This window comes from Dermacentor andersoni, chromosome 10 (assembly GCF_023375885.2).
Source record: "Dermacentor andersoni chromosome 10, qqDerAnde1_hic_scaffold, whole genome shotgun sequence".
NCBI classification, from domain to species: domain Eukaryota; kingdom Metazoa; phylum Arthropoda; class Arachnida; order Ixodida; family Ixodidae; genus Dermacentor; species Dermacentor andersoni.
Window position 1 is genome coordinate 40,090,667 of NC_092823.1, and position 16,626 is coordinate 40,107,292.

The 16,626-nt window shown below is 43.5% G+C and overlaps 1 protein-coding gene across 1 annotated transcript in view; it reads left to right on the plus strand.

Moving 5' to 3' along the window:
• LOC126519010 (uncharacterized) overlaps positions 1–15,294 on the plus strand; it is a 43,186-nt gene extending 27,892 nt beyond the window's left edge. The window contains exons 2-5 of the mRNA XM_050168619.3: positions 7,761–7,968; positions 9,218–9,305; positions 12,184–12,268; positions 14,990–15,294. Of these exons, the coding sequence (XP_050024576.2) occupies positions 7,761–7,968; positions 9,218–9,305; positions 12,184–12,268; positions 14,990–15,229 (621 nt within the window). The 3' untranslated portion in view covers positions 15,230–15,294. The remainder of the gene's footprint in view (positions 1–7,760; positions 7,969–9,217; positions 9,306–12,183; positions 12,269–14,989) is intronic.
• Positions 15,295–16,626: the final 1,332 nt, after the last annotated feature.

Here is a 16,626-nt window from a genome sequence, read left to right on the forward strand (position 1 = left end):
GGTGGAGCGAAGAGGTATTCGCCACTTTAATTTTTCCGGTTTGGGGTTTATTAGGATACGATGCGAGATGTTACAAACGGAAGCAAGCGTTACGTGTCCTCTGAAAATAAAGCGTTTCCCGCGTGAATTCCGCCATGCTGCATCCTTGTGACTCAGCTTGTTAAAGTTAGGTTGGCTACTTTGAGAGCTCACTCAGGTTAGGCGAGCTTGTACCAAACCTGCGCAGCGGGCAGGTAGTCTTGCCCAGCTCATCGCGAATTCCTCCGCTTGAAGGAGGCACCAGCGAGTTTCACTTGACTCGTTTCAGTTAAATAGGCTATTTACAGTAAAAACGATGCGATGGACAAAGCTTTTGTCTACGGTTCATCAATCACCATATTGTTTACGATATTCTGTCCGCAGCCATCACTCCCTAAATAAGAACAATCGCCTGCGGTACATTGAGTGGTAAGCATTGCTTGTTAGTAATCGCTTGTTTTTTTTTTCTAGCATTATGTTATCGACATCGATAAAGAATAGTAAAAGCTATGCCCACCCAGTGCTAAGTGGCTATGTCGTAGCGCTGCTGTGCTCGAGGTCGTGGGTTCGATTCCGACCATGGTGGTACTTATGGAGGCGAAATGCAAGAACGCTAATGTGCTTAAATGTAGGGGAACATTACAGAATCCCAGCTGAATGAAACTGATCCGGAGTCAACCACTTCGGAGTGTTTCATAATCAGATCGTGGTGATGGCATGTAAAACGCGAAAATAAAATTTTCTTTAGCGCTAAAGTAAATCAATAATTTGTATGTCCCCTTTTAATTGCAGCTTATGCGGCCTATAGTTTCAGCCATATGATGCCGAAGCTGATCCTACGCAGACGCACACGGTAAACAATTTTGCAAGAAAACATGGCAGTTTTCGCGACATGTCCCTGTTGCATTTTTCTATTTCTCATTTTTTTTCTGTAGTTTTACTAAATCATTCAGTTAATGGGTTTTCCAGTCATGTCACAGAAAATAGTTTGTCACATACTTGACTCCTTTAGGGGAATAACATTTAACTCCCTCAATGCAGTTTTCAGGGAGTCCAAAAGAGTCAGGTGCTGTTATGCGATTGTACACAACAAAGCATTCAACTATACCCGATAACCACTCTACACCGAACATGTTCTAAGCGCCAAGACAGCTGACGCCACGCGACAAATTCCACATCGATTCTAGCCCTTGCGCCATAAATCCCCATGAAGTCTGCGCTTGAGCGGTGTGACTGTTCCGGCGAGGAGTAGTATGCTTCTTTTTTTAAAGAAATGAGTACTGATTGGCTCACCTATATGAGAACTGTATGCCTAGTGGGCTATGAAGCCGTACAGAAATGTTAATTGAGGATAGCAATAAAAAAAGCTATTCGCACGCGGTATCTATGAGAAAAGTTTCAACTTATCCGATAATGACCAGTTCTGTTAGAATGAAGAAACTTCTTTTTCTTCAGCATAAGCCAGACATAAAAATTTTTTTTTTTTCAGGGAATCTCTGCGGTTACCGTTCCAGCAACTTTTCAGTAGTGAGAACAGAAATTCACTCCTTCTTGGCTTCTTTGTCACAGTTATGTCACAGTATTGTTCACAGAAAGCCAATACAGAGTCAACCGATCACTATTTTCTATTGGTGCATTCAACTTGTCGTTTTCGAGCCCTCGGAACACATTCGGCCGGTTCTTTGAGAGCGCCGCGATACAGACCCAGAGCATGGGAAGGCGACCGAGATCTGGCGCAGTTCCGGTCACGTGGCTTCTGCAGCTTCCGTTGTTAGCGTGGCGCCTGCCGCGGTGGTGGCTCCGAGCATGCTCGCCTCGCTTGCTTACAACACAAGAAGTGCTGACGTGTTTCCTCTTCCGGGCCTCCGACTGCTCTGGCGATAGGCTGAACGATCAGCTCGGTCACCCTTTCTCTGGTTCTCATCAAGAGCGGACTCCGCACCGTTGCAGTCCGAGTGAGACCAGCGGTTCGCAAAGAAGCCGCTCTTCTAAATTAGGCAGTGAGGAGCGCCATAAATCCAGTTTTATACGGAAGCACTGGGTAGCAATGCAAGTCCGTGAAAGGGATATGCGGCAGCTCAAATTGAACGCAGTCTTGAACGTTCTTGCAGAGACCTAAGGTGCGGTGCCAATATCCTATTTTATTACACGCTGGCTGCATAACACATTCATTGAGCTCGAACTCATGAGCATACGAAATTAAAGCAGCAGAGAAACATAAAAATACGCAAGATGATGGGCACTGTAGCCAACACTACTACACGTTACGCAGACTGAAAGTTATTGCGCTGAAATGCCTGCGTTCAAGGTTCGTCAACTACATTAATAGCCGGATCGCTGACCAATGAGAGACGTCGTTGTGACCCTCATCGGCTTAATTTTTACCAGCTTGGTTTCTCTGTCGTTGTTGTTGTTCATCTGCACAAGTGGCACATACCCATCGTGGGGGATCGCCTAGTAATTGGGGCGGTTTGTCCAAAATTGGTGAAAGGACATTACTGCGCGCGGAATTGTCGTTGTAGCTGGGAAACACAGTGAATTCCCACGCGCGAATAGCAACGATATAAACGGCATAGCAATGCTATCTGTGTCTGCCCGCGGTACAGTGCTGAGACAGAAGTGGTGTGCAGAGTACTGAACCAGTTGGACAATAGTCCACTTTCAGAACTGAAAGCTTTAGGCCAATGCTCCGAAAGAACATCCGCGTTGAAGGCATTACTCGCGCTACTAAGGTTCTTGCGGTCCACGGGGCTTCACGACAGACTCTAAGAATGACGCCCCCTACCGCTCTGTAGTGTACGCGCTTTGTTCGTGCTTGTCTCCCTTTCTTTCTATCTCCCCCTTCCACTCTGCTTCTCTTTCTATCCCCCTTAACCCTTCCCCCTGCGCAGGGTAGCCAACCGGAACTATCTCTGGTTAACCTCCCTGCCTTTCTCTGCATTATTTTCTCTCTCTCTGTATGACAATAAGAAAAGAAGCAGTAAGTCTATGACATTGTCCCTGCATTGCGTTAATTGGCATGCATAAAAATACAAAAAAGCGCTCCTCGATTGACACCCCTAGAGCGCAGCTTTCCGGACGGATCAATAAACATGTAACCAGTACAAGTCAAAAATTAAGACAGAGAAAGTGACACAGCACTCCTCCTGAGTTGTCGACTATCCAAAACTACAGCAGTTTGCATATGAAAAAAAAAAAAACTTTTATAGAGTGGCTATATGCGACTATAATGGTTCCGTAGCTAGCATCCAAGGGACATACAACGAACGCTTATAGGTTATATCTGGTGACTTCTTTCTTTCTTTCTTTCTTTTACGAATGTGCTTGCCAAGGTTTAAATTGAACCAACAATGGTAACGCGAAAGTCGCTTACCCCAACGGATGGCATCTTACTAGTCCACATACTAAAAAGATATATATATACAGCGTAAACTTCAAAAATCAGACTTTATTTAATTAGCGTTGTTGATTTATACCTTTTTAGGACGCGGACAATCACAGAATTGAGTGCGTGGGACATGGAAGTGTGCCCAAGGTGTCCCACCGATAAGGTCCCGTAAAATTCGTGTTAGCATTTTGCTACCCGCTTCACGTATTTATTCCGCCGATTCGACTTAATAACCTAACGACGCATGGAGGTTCCTTTGTCTCTCACCAGGTGGGCGTCATGCCGAATTCGCAGGGCATATTGTTTGTAAGGGCTGTTTGCCATTGGCCGGAAGCCTTCGCTAACAATTGTACAAGCGACATCACGATTGGCTGAGATTTGCTCTTACGAACGGTTTTGTAGCCTCAGTGCTTTCTTTTTATGAATACGGGCCCAGTTGATTTAACCAACGTATTCTTTGCTCCTTATACACTAATATAGAAATACCCTGGATGTCATAATATGGCAGTGATGTGCTGCGTTATTTACATGTGTCTGCCATGAAGCACTATTTTATACACACGTCTCGAACTTCCGTTTCTAAATGTTTGTGCGTCGTAGATGGAGGACGCTAATGTCGCACCGTTTCCATTCCTCCCGGCACCTTCTGCATGCTTGCCTTGAGTGCTTAGTTATCGTATCATGATTCCTAACTATAAGTACATTTTATTCATGTCAGGCAAAAGGTATTTCTTAAGACGCCGACCACGTTCACGCAAGTCAGGAACATGACAGTTGTCTATGTTGACTAGGTCGGATGCTATGAATTCAGTTATGACAGATGATAGCAATAAAGCACTTTTGATTAAAGCTGGATGCAGAGCTATGGTATACGTGGTATTAAGGTTTAGAGGAATACGCACGCCATGTCTCTCGCTGTTTCAACTCCAAGTAGAAACGCTTCAAGTGTGCCCCGAACACTGTCTTCGCACATGAGTTGTACGTTTTTACACATCACAGCAGTCTTGCTTGGTACTTCACCTGTTTATGATGACCATACACGGTCACTTTCGTGAAAGTTCTTCCGTAAATATAGACGTCGAAACGATCGCTCTCTCTCTCTCCTACCTCAGAATTTGTCATTTTCGATGAAATCCCGTATGTGCTTTCTTGAAAGTTCATGATATACATGTCGGACGCAGGCGAACTTTTATACCCCACCGACCCTTCCCTCCTTTTCCCATTACCATTCCAAACCAATTACATCGTTCCCAAGCTCATGGGCATCAAAACAATGCGCACCGTATTGCAGCCGTAATGTTATTTGATGACACGCAATTTTCCAATAATCACTAACTACTAGAAGTATTGACATAGAGCAGATGTCTCGGGCATCTACCGGGAAGCATTGTCTCGTCAACAGTCATCGACGCACTTACGGCTTGTCCATGATGTTTTGTATATCTTGGATACAACGATGACATTGTACACTCTATGATTGCATGTTATGCGACTCACATCATAAATTACAGTTAAAGACACTTTGCATGTCCGACTCGCAGCATAGACCCAGCAGTTGCTGACACTTTCGGTACCTGCGAGTTACTCGTACAACAATATCAAGAAAGGGGCTGACAAATGGAATAGCACACTGTGGTATAAAGTTCGTAAACAGGGATAAGGGGCCTCAGAAAGGCTGGCCAACGTTTCGAAAGGAGGACCTATCTGTCAAAGGCGGCCTCGTTTTCCTCGGCATGTTAGCTTTAAAGGGTTAGTGCAGTGACATCACGTATGTTTGTCGTCAGTGGGGGTTGGTTATAAAGAGAGAGACTTGAGCGGTAATGAGCGCTGTCGCCTGATGTCTGTGAGCGTCGTTCCCAGGACGAGGGGACAAGAGTGGGAGAGCGGGACGGCGGGGAGAAAAGAAAAGAAAGAAAACGAGAGAGAAAATACTGGGGGGGGGGGGGGGGTGGACACCAAGAGGAAAAAAAGGAGGGGGGCAGAAAGAACAAAAAAGGAAAGGGGGCATGGGAGGGCGTTGGGGAAGCGAGAGGTCAGGGAGCATCCAGAGGTGTCATTGGGGGCATGTTTTTGTGGCATTAGAAGAGCCGGTCAGGCGGTCAGTGCGCGAGTAACACAAAGCGCGAGTTGAAAGTGTCACTTGAGTAGCATAGCAGCAATGCGTCGAGTAATTTTGAAGTAGTTAAGATGGCGGCAAAGAGTCTGGCGTGCAATGAAAGGCGCATCTGGAAAGCAGCGGCATGGTCTTTCAAGGGACGTTAGCCCCTGTAGCTCAACGTAGGAGTCGTTACTGCGGTATACAGAAATGGCGATACCCTGTGGGGCTGAGGCGCCGAAAAGGGTATACTGACGTTTGGGACTTCTGAAAGTGTTGGTGAGGGTGCTTCAAAAAACATATAATAAAAAAGAAAAAAAACGAAATGAGAGGGGGGGGAATCGAAACCGGAATAACAAATAGGAGGGTGACGTGCGCAGAAGCGGGCGGGTGCCGGTGTACATGGGAAAAGGGGGTCGTACAGTTGATATAAACGTAAAAACATGAAAGAGTACATTAAATTGAGTAGTAGGCAGGAAAAAAATTTTGAAATGGAGGAATAGGTGAGGTGAGGAATAAAGGTTAGCTGGTGGCATAATGGGTTTTGTGTCTTGGTTGATGATATGAGAATTTCAGATTTAAGTTAACGCTTTTAAAGATTCTGAGTTGCTACGTTGCAAATTAATTCCCGTTGGGTGTAGGCAATTAAACTTTTGTACGAGATATGATCCCGTATATTTCCTGTCGCGAGGTAAACGGAAATTTGTTTGTAGTATATAGAGCCTCGCTTTGTCAAATATACGACCATGTTCATTAAAGTGGCTGGCTACTGCTTTAGGTAAATTGTGTTTTGTGTCCGCGCGGTGACCGTTCAGTCTTGTATGAATTTGTTGTCCAGTCTCACCTATGTATTGTTTGCTACAAGTGGCACATTCTAGGCAGTAGACTACGTTGCTTGATGTGCAGGTGAAAGCCGAAATTACCTTGTGTGCGTAATTCGATAGTCGTTTTTCATGATTGCTGCGTTTCGTAGCCGTTTTCGCAGTGGCGCGAAGGCGTTGCTAAGCGAACCGTTTCACCGCACACAGCACTCCGCTAGCTTACGTCTTTGGAAAGTGGAACGTGCCCGGAGGCCAGGAACATGATACGTTACCTTCAAGTCGACCTCCAATTCTTCACTAGAATAACTCGCTTGGAGCGGCTCGTATATAAGCGTCGTGCACAGCTCTCGAGAAACAGTGATCGCAGCAACTCCGCAGCAGTTCGCGATGAAGACCGTCGTGAGTGTTGGCTGGGGGGGGTATTGACGCACTGGATTGAATTCGAAACTCGGGAACTGGATACACCTCGTTCAATCTCAGATGTCATTGGATATTGGCAGTGCAAATGACGTTGTGACGACATCCTAAGCCATTTGGGGGTATATTCTTATAGCCTCATCACTGTCGAAAGAGGCTGGATGATGAGTACTAAATAACAGGCGCGTTCGAAGAATAATCTTTCAAATCGAATACGAATCGAGTAATACCAGAAGCAAATCGATTAGAATATCGAATACTTTTCGAATTGCTTCATAAAATAAATAGCATATCAGAATTAAATAAAGCGATACTCACATCTCAACATTCTTAAAGTTGGCAAGTTTTTGTCATTACATAGTACGTAATGAAGCGTTTATTTATAAAGGCACAAATGAATCAGTAGGAGCAAGCAAGTAGTTTCTGCATATATGCGCAGGGTTCTTCAGAAAGTGCGAATGATCGCTCTACATCCTGGAAAGCATGGCTACCTAAGTAGCGTAACCTGCAGCCCTACGCAAATTCTCATCTTTTATGTCTACACCATGCATGCAGAAAGAAAATTTACCGTAATTTTGCCTCAATTATATGTTTATTTGACTGTGGTTGACGTACTCAAATACTCGAAAATAAGTGGAGAAATATTCACAATTACGAAAAGTGACTGTTCGGTTCGAAGGCAGGGTCTAATAGGACATTATTCAATACGCTATCTATAGTCGAAAGTTTCCAATATTTGCACAGCCCCTACTAATAAATAACCACAGGGCTGCTACTTCAGTGCTTCAATATTCTAACGCAGGCCGTATTTTCCTTTCAAACAGATGAAATGCAATCAGTGATAGCACAATGAAACGAGCCCAATATATATATATATATATATATATATATATATATATATATATATATATATATATATATATATATATATTAGGACAAGGATAGTTTAACATGGCTGCATGTCGGTGGAGCTAAAGTCGATGCGCAAGGTAGAAGCAAGTTTTCGTTATCTTTTTTTCAGCTGTGCACCCTCGTCGTGCTGATTACCGTTGCCACGGCGTGCGCTGGCTACTACGGCGGCTACGGCCACGGCTATGGCCACGGAGGCTACAGCCATGCTATCACCCACCATTATGACAACCAGAGGGCACACTACGGCTATGGAGGATACGGACACGGCTATGGGGGATACGGCGGATACGGACACGGCTACGGACACGGCTTCTACGGTTGAGCCCATTCATCGAAGATACCTTATGTATGAGTGTGGGGTTGTAATCGTATAATAAACCACTTCTTTTATCCCACGCCTATGCTTGTGTGAACAGATATGTTCTATAGGGTTTGGATGAATTTGACAAAGTTATGTTCTAGGGTAGTGTTGTCGTTGAATGAAACTTTTTAATTCTCCGAGGACGTCTGTGCTGCTCCACATGCCATGCATCTGCACGGGGCCACACTTCTTCTCCTGTGAATGTTCGGTGACATTTCGAAGTCCATACTGCTAAAATTTTTAAAATCGAATGAATTAAACAAAGTGGGCAGAAGACGATTTCATTCCATGTATTCATCGTACGGAATTTGGCTACCGCTAGCATTGCCACCAACGATCACGCCACGGTCGGTACTTAATCTTTTGCGTGATCGATAGCACTATACATTATTAGGAAAACAAAATAGTTCTCCATCGAAACACTAGTGGGCTTTCGACGCAAGCAGCGATTTACATGCATGGGAGTCTTTGTCCATCGAAAGGATGCATGATACCTAAAGCACGTCGAAGGCATGGAACTATTTCCTTGCACATATATGTATAGCACAGTACTTAAAATAGTACTGTGCTATACCAGAACTGTGCTCCATCACAAAGGTATGAGCCGCCGCATTGTTTACTGCATACAATGCCCTTATTTGGCAATTCCTATGAATATTCTACGTGAATGTTCCTGTGGACATTGTAAGGTACACGCTATAAAGCGAAGAAAAAGTTTATTCTGTAGAAAACCAAGCAAACTGCCGATAAACACAAAATTTATAAATTTACATAATGAAAAGGACTAACATTAAAGTAACTTCATCACATCAGGTTATAACAATTCTTAATTCAATAGATGATTTGATCCAGTTGAGGCTATTAGCCCAGCAACCTAAAGCTTTAAAAATCACATGTGCATGGCAAACCTAATGCATAGTGAGTATGACTGTTCTATTCCCCATTTGCTCGAACGTGAACGACTTATGATTTCATTCTTTCTTCACGATCGGTTGTAAGTCAATCAATGAATGAATGGAGCGTTTTATTTCGGAGAGGATGGCTCAGCCTCGCTGGGGAAAATGGAGATGGGCTAGAGAATGGAGGTAGAGGGATGGCACTGGGGTTCCGGCAGCAAGAGTCTCTTCATGTATGATGGGGAACCCCAGTCTTGTAGGCGTACCGCTGGGGTGCAAGCGCTATCTTCACGGCTTCGTTGTTTCCAGGAGCGATCGATTCTGAATCGGTGTGGACGGCCAAGCCCTCCAGTGCATACCTGCGCAGCTCCGCGAACGCTGAACAGTCCCAGAAGAGGTAAAAGTGTATACGTCTATGAAAGCAAGAAAGATTGTACGCGAAACAAAGTAGTGTTCGCCTCTTTTAGTGTTCAGTTGTCAGTTAATGCAGACGTGTGTTACAACATGTAGACGAGATGCGAAATAAGGAGGCGAGCATTGCGTGCCCTCTGGAAGGTAAAGCGTTTCCCGCGTGAATTGCACCATCAACAAACAATCTCACGAGCCAGCAAGCACTGTTATGGGCAACACTAAGAAAGCGACTGTGCTTAAAACAATTTATTTGTATTTCCGTCAAAGTGCTACAACAATGGCTCGTAGCCGAACATTCAGTAACAAAGCAGCGTACCTCATCGGACTTTTTTTGATCGCATAAGTTCCTTCACACGTGTGGAAGTGTCAGCTGCACGGTCTGCTTTTCAATTCCAGACAATCGGAATGGGGCCGCTGCCGATTGCATTGATAGAATATGCGACATCCGCAGTCGCCAAACCGGAACATTACATCTCTTAAAGCGCAGACACCGGAATTTCGCTCACAATAGTCGCGAGATATATATCGGCATATTCAGTATTAGAGACCGATGCAACCTCAACGAAACGTTCGGGCTAACATATATTACTTTACAGCTGCACCTCATTATTTTCTTAGGGGCTGTGGCTAAGGACGAGGTGATGTGTTCAAATCTTAGACACGGTGGCTTCATTCAGATGGTAACAATATAATATAAGAAAAATGCTCGTATACCGGTCATCGGCTGTATGATAAAGAACCCCCAGGGGTAAAAATAAATCCATAGCCCTCCTATATAGCATGATCTCGCAGCCAATACAACTGGAGCTTAGGACAGTTAAGTCAGCGAAGGAATTAATTATTTAACGCATAAATAAAGTAATCGATTACTAAATCAATTTGTTGATTTCACCATGTATAAGGAAACAAGGTTTTAACGGATCTTTTTTCTTTTCAGATGCGCCTTGAATGCCTAAGGGAGAAAGCTGGAGTGCCTAACCTGAGAATGAATGTAGGGATAGGCCATTTCTCTTACCTCGAATGTAGGCGCCCTCATTTGCCTACACAGCGCACTTATTTATTTATTTACTTAATTTGCAGTCACAAAAACAATCACACAGAAGAGGAAGAGACATTTAGCGGGCAACTGCCATCAGAAGAGGCAGTACACCTGCCAGCGCTAAAGAAAAGACGAAAAGAGAAGAAAAACAACTACCTTGAAAAACAAGACATCTTCTAAGATTGATGACGCCAATGGTGCATGATTTGGGGTAATATTTAGCAAACGTTAATATCTGTCAATTTATGTAGTTTGCTGTTAAGTTGAAGTTTATATGAATTTTACAATTTGTTACGTGTTCGCACCACCGCTATTGTTGCATTGTTGCATAAAAAGTCATAAATGGCGTGCTTGAGTCTTTTGATTCAGCAGCCCTCGTTAGGATAGCGACAAATTTGCTCCATGAGAACAAGCGAATGACATGATGACTTCGTGCTTGCCAAATTGTTTACCAAAAAAATGCGCGATCTAGATTAAAGCAACATAAAATATATAGGGCAATCTAAATTACTTTCATAATATTTCATTTGTTTCAGTTCGTTGTAGCATAACTTGAAACACCGGAAAGTAGTGCAAGGGTGGTGCAACGGATTGGTCTGGTGAACCACAAATCACCGGATGATCTCGCACGTTACGCCTCCCTGTGTATTCTACGTGGCTTATCCGTGTCTTACCTGCACAGCATTTCTTATTTCAGTGCTATAAATGTTTTAATGAATGATGATGACCAAAATATACCCTTTGTACTTTCTATCCAAGGTAGTAACTTTCTATGACGTACTTGAGGCTGTCCGGAACTTGCGGTGTAAAGAAGCGCGTTTTGCATGTAGAGTTCTTTTCGACGTAGTAGTTCTGCGGAAACCCGCAAGGTGGAGAGAAGTAATTAATAAAGGGAAAATCAGACATCCACCCGTTCGTAGCAATTGCTACAAGGGAAACCCATACGGGTTCCTCGAAAGAAAAGTCTCAGAATTGAAGAAAAATCCGTCCTAGTCCGGGACGAATTTTTCTTCACCTCTGAGGCTTTTCTTTCGAGGAACCCGTATGGGTTTCCTTTGTAGCAATTGCTACGAATGCGTGGATGTCTGATTTTCCCTTTATTAAGAGTTCTTTTCACACCAGTCCACCCTTGCCTGTTCGATCAGGGTAGCAAGGAAATACGCGCTTTGTTATCTCCATGATTATCAATATCTTTCACCGCCGTCAGTAATCAGTAATAGATGTCTTGGCTTAAGTAGTGGGCAAGTGTGTAAGACAAATTCTTTCCTTACGCACACGACGTGCTCTACAACATGCAAATTTTCCTGATTGTCAGAAACATACTTTAATTCGAGGACATAAGTGCTTGTCGAGCAAGTCCTTTAACCATTGTTCGATGCCTCCCGTCATGACGTTACGACGCAGGCAAAGCTTTTATTATTATACTTACTTTTGAAAGCGTCGAGACTTCTTTAAGTTGTCGATGCTGTTAAGGCTAATGTTCTGAAAGTTTTTGCATTTACAGCTGCGAGATTTTAATAAATGGCTATTGCTTCGACTACTAACGAAGCTGTTACTTTTAAGGCCCACCAGTTGTTCCGTTCCAACAAGCCTAGCCTCTCCCTCTCTCTCTCTCTCTCTCTCTCTCTCTCTCTCTCTCTCTCTCTCTCTCTCTCTTTGTCGTTTTCACAGGGCGGCAAATGCGTGGTAAACGAACCGTTTCGCTGGCCAGTGCTCCGCTACTGGAAATGCTTGAAAGTAGAACGCGCTCGGCATCCACGTGTCTCCACGCTATAGCCGCCCCCGGTTGACCTTTAATCCGTCACTGGAATGACTTGTTTGTCAGAGGCGGTATATATAAGCCCGACGACCAGCCAGTCGCAAGAACAGTGCTCGCCACAACACCCCAGCAGTTCACTATGAAGGCTCTCGTGAGTATTCGCTGCTGGCGGTCCAGACAGTGGACGGGCACGTTATTGAACTGCACCCCTGGAGTTGGATATGACAATCACGCTGCTGGGAGATACCAACGGATATTTCGGCTGCAGTTGAAGCTGTGGGGATGTCAGCGGTTACTGTAGTTGGGCCTTGCGACGTGCAACAGCGCCGGTGTGGACAGAGGCGATGCATTTTTTTTTTGTGTCCCTTGAATGAGTATGTGAGGGCGTTATTGAACTCTTCAGAAAGGACATCACTAATTGCAAGCATGCGTAGAGTCTGGCCGGAAAAAAATGGCAGGTCCAATGGATTCGTATCTCAGCTATTTTATGTGTTTACTTTTTTTTCCCGGGTCTATAGCTTTATAGGCTGCTTTACTCATGCATGTTAGTTACAATTTATCGTTATTACTATTAAAAGCATGCAGCACCCTCACACGAGCAATAACCATTTATAAATAACAGGCGTTTCTATATTTTAAATTTCGGTTGAATTTCATTTAGTTGTCTCTTCCTGATATTGAAATTCTACTCCTTGATAGGGTTTACTGTTACAGATAGATATTATTAGCCCAAGAAATCGAAATGGATAATTTCTTTATTCATTTAAAATACCATAAAAATTAAAAGAGATTACAGAGGGGAGTGTTGACACAAAATATGTTATAACTGTGAACCAAAATATCGCAACGTGTCAATGAAAATTATTCTAAAGAGAACACAAACATCACCATAAAAGCGTAGGCAAGCTTAATAACTATACAATGCCTAGCTATGTAATAACAAAATAGTAAAAGTTGTAAAAAGTAGTTTCTCTATAATACAATAATAACTAATGCAATCATAAATGTGTAACGATCTTGAATGGTGTCTAGTGTACGCGACTGTAATACTGCTCGTTATATTGATATATGTCGCAGACAGGAATACAAAATGAAGTCGTCCTACAATGTGGAATCCCAACTTTAAAAACATGATAAGGTATTCGCGAGATGGTGCTGTATGATCAACTAAATAATAATAAAATTTGTGCGTAATTATTCACGTCATTGTAAATTACGAGTTATCGCTAAGTTCTCAAGGCATGTCCCCATAGTCTCCTGGCGTACACCAGTTTCCCGATATGCGATTCGAAACAATGCGACGAACTGCATTGACCTTCCAGTTAAATTTACATGGCCCTGCTTAGACATTTTGTTGTAAAAAGAATCTAAGTGAAACAAAAGCGCATTTTACCGCAAATATAAGGACGCTTATTCCTAAAGCTGGCGCTAGTTCCAAAGTTATCTCGAAGTGTACATGCCTAGAGAACTATCACCGATTCTCAGATAGGAAGATTCGCGCTCAAGTCATTACAGAAAGAAATTTGCGAGATTTTGGTAATTTGTCAGTTATGCCTGTCGTCTTCTGCAAACAGTGTCCACTTCTTCGAGTAGTTCGGCTCAACTAGCCATATTTTGCAATCTACAACATGCGATTATTTTCCAAGTTGCGTTAAGGCTGAAAAAAACAAAAACACGCGCACCTCCTATTTTTTATCTATTGTACTCGTATAGAGAATATTCGGTGCTGCGTTCAAGGAACGCAAATGATGTAATAGCATCTGCAAAGTGCATTTCTGCTTTACTCGAGAAGGCTTTCATACCATCTATCGATGTTAGACGAAAAGGATGCAAACGTATGCATAACTTATTCTGCAACGTTGGTACGAAACGACAAGTACATGCTATTTGAAAGAAAATCCCCAAAATTGGCAAGACCCTTCAATTGGAGATAAGAACAATGGCTGGATTCTTTTGTTGTAGCCTAAATCGTACCGAGTTCACTAAAGCGGCGCAGAAGGCTTGCTAACAAATTTGTGCACCAGTTACTTAGGTTCCTGTCTTGGTTGATTTTGTTTGCATTATGGAAATAATATCTGAAGCTTCAGATAGAATAGAGCCAAGTGATGTAGCGTGCGCATACGTAGAACCATATAAACCATATATATTTGATAAACTGGATGATCCGGCTGTGGAGGAGAATAACAGTAAGGATGATGATGATGTTGTCATTGGCTGCAGGCGGACCTAGAATTTAAAGTCATGCCGGCAACCCCTCCGGGCGAATGCCGGCTTTCAGGAAAGTTCGTCACTGTTCAGCATACGGGTGAACATGGCGACTCGCGTAGGGATGCGCGAAAGGACTTACTGCTTACTTTGTAACCCTATTATCGCGACTAAAATTGATTTCTTCGGCTGCACATCTGTAAGCAGTAAATCGTGAGATTTTTTGGTGCCAGCGAGGTATTTTAGGGCGGAACAAGTGGCAGGTGAGTGAATGGCACTTTTCGTTATAAGTAGACGATGCTCAACTTGGCTGCAGATCAAAATAATTTGGTGCCTATTTTCCTGCCTAAAGACGACGTACAAGGCAGCGAATTCACTAGCCAGAATTCCTAGCGAAAGTCTACTGCTACAGAATTCTATAATATTATTTTTCTATTTACCATAGATAACTGCCGGGTCACTGTGCCATTGCTGCTAAACAAAACGGCTCCTGCTTGTTGCTACTTCAGCAAGTCATTTCAATGCTCTCTATATTTCTCCATCAACTATTCAAATAACCTGTTTACTAATGCCATAATAAAACGCTCATGCCTTTTATTTGACCACAGTGGCTGCCTGCGGTACTTCTGGATTAATTGAATTAATGTTACAGTAACTCTATTTCCAGCTGTGCATGTTGGTCATCCTGGTTGTCGCTGCCACGGCAAGCGCTGGCTACTACGGGGGATACGGTCACGGACATGGAGGCTACAGCCATGGTATCACGCACCATTACGATAATCAGAGGGCACACTACGGCTACGGAGGCTATGGTGGCTACGGAGGATATGGCCGCGGCTACGGCGGCTACGGCGGATACGGCGGATATGGTGGATACGGCGGCTACGGCCACGGATTCTACGGCTAGGATCTTCAACCGCTGACTGAAGTGTGATGTGTGGATGACGTGATCACCGACAATAAAAAAAATGATGCTCGTGCCCTTCGAAACTGAGACGTGTTGACTTTTTCTCCAACGCCTTTCTCTCTCTCTGGCACAAGAAAAGCCGCGTTCACATTCAAGTGAAGCAATCCTCTCGGATGATTTGTGAGAAGATCACCGGGAAGTACGATAGTGTGTCATTGCTCATTCAGACGATGGCCGTACCTGTAAAATGAACTGCTCCCAATCAGACGCATTTACAGTTAAATAAGGCTGTTGACCTAATAGGTGGTACGTCGTTCAGTTTGATGCCCTACTGTGCGCACGAAGGACAGCACTTCTAAGCTCGCCTGTCATTCTTCCGTCATCATTCGTTCTTGTCGTCCTCCTTAGTGTTGTCCTTCGGACATGAACCAGCTCAGGAAACCGAGGGAATTACCGCAATTTCGGTGGAGTGGTCGCCCTCCGACAATAACATCCGGCAACCAAGGAGGTAGAAGTTAATAAGCTGCCGGTAGGAGGAAAAATAACAACAGTGATCACTAGAACCTAATGACCACGCATAAAAAAAGTTTTTTTTTTTTTCATCGTCTCAATAATAGCACTTGCTCTCTGGGGAATATTGGCCAAGAAGCAGGCGGGATTTATTCATTATAAAGTACATGACATGAACTTGAACTTGGAATATTATAGTATGTGTGGGCGCTGTTTCCAGCTAGATATAAAAAAAAATTGAATAAGGAAGACTGATGTCACCAGAACGAAGCGATAGACACTTCCGATACTTTCCCCCCATGGTAGCTTTTTTTTTGGTGCGGATCAAGTTGCAAATGTCGACTGATCGCTATCGCTAACAAAGATATGCCAAGGAAGAGAATTATAGACGAAGAAAACCCCAATAGCATGCAGTCACCTTCCTCAGAATGAAGCTAGAGACGTTTCGGGAACTTTCGCACTGTAGTCGCTTTTTGTCGTGGATAAAACATGCGCAACAGTTTGCTCCAGTATATGTTCTTGTCCTCAAGCCGTTAGCTCGAGTCTCGAATAGCAAGGCACTGCCCTTTGGGTTATTGTACTGATTTTCTGCCAATGTAATGCTTTCTCGCCATTGTAAACGTCCATGTCATTTTTCGTTTGCATTTCTTTGCATCCAGTATACCCTCCTTGTTGCTCTCGCTTTCTGTTTGATGACTTCAGGTTGTGTACTTGTACTTTCAATTACCCCGCACTTGGTTTCCAATTTTCTTGACCTCTTCATTCATTACGTGTCCGAAACGATTGGGGTACGAATGTTTGTGAACATTAACAGCCCATTTCTTATAAGCAATGTTCCTTAGGCTTTCTTCAAAATAAGTTTGCACAACGCTTCTTTCACCTTAAAC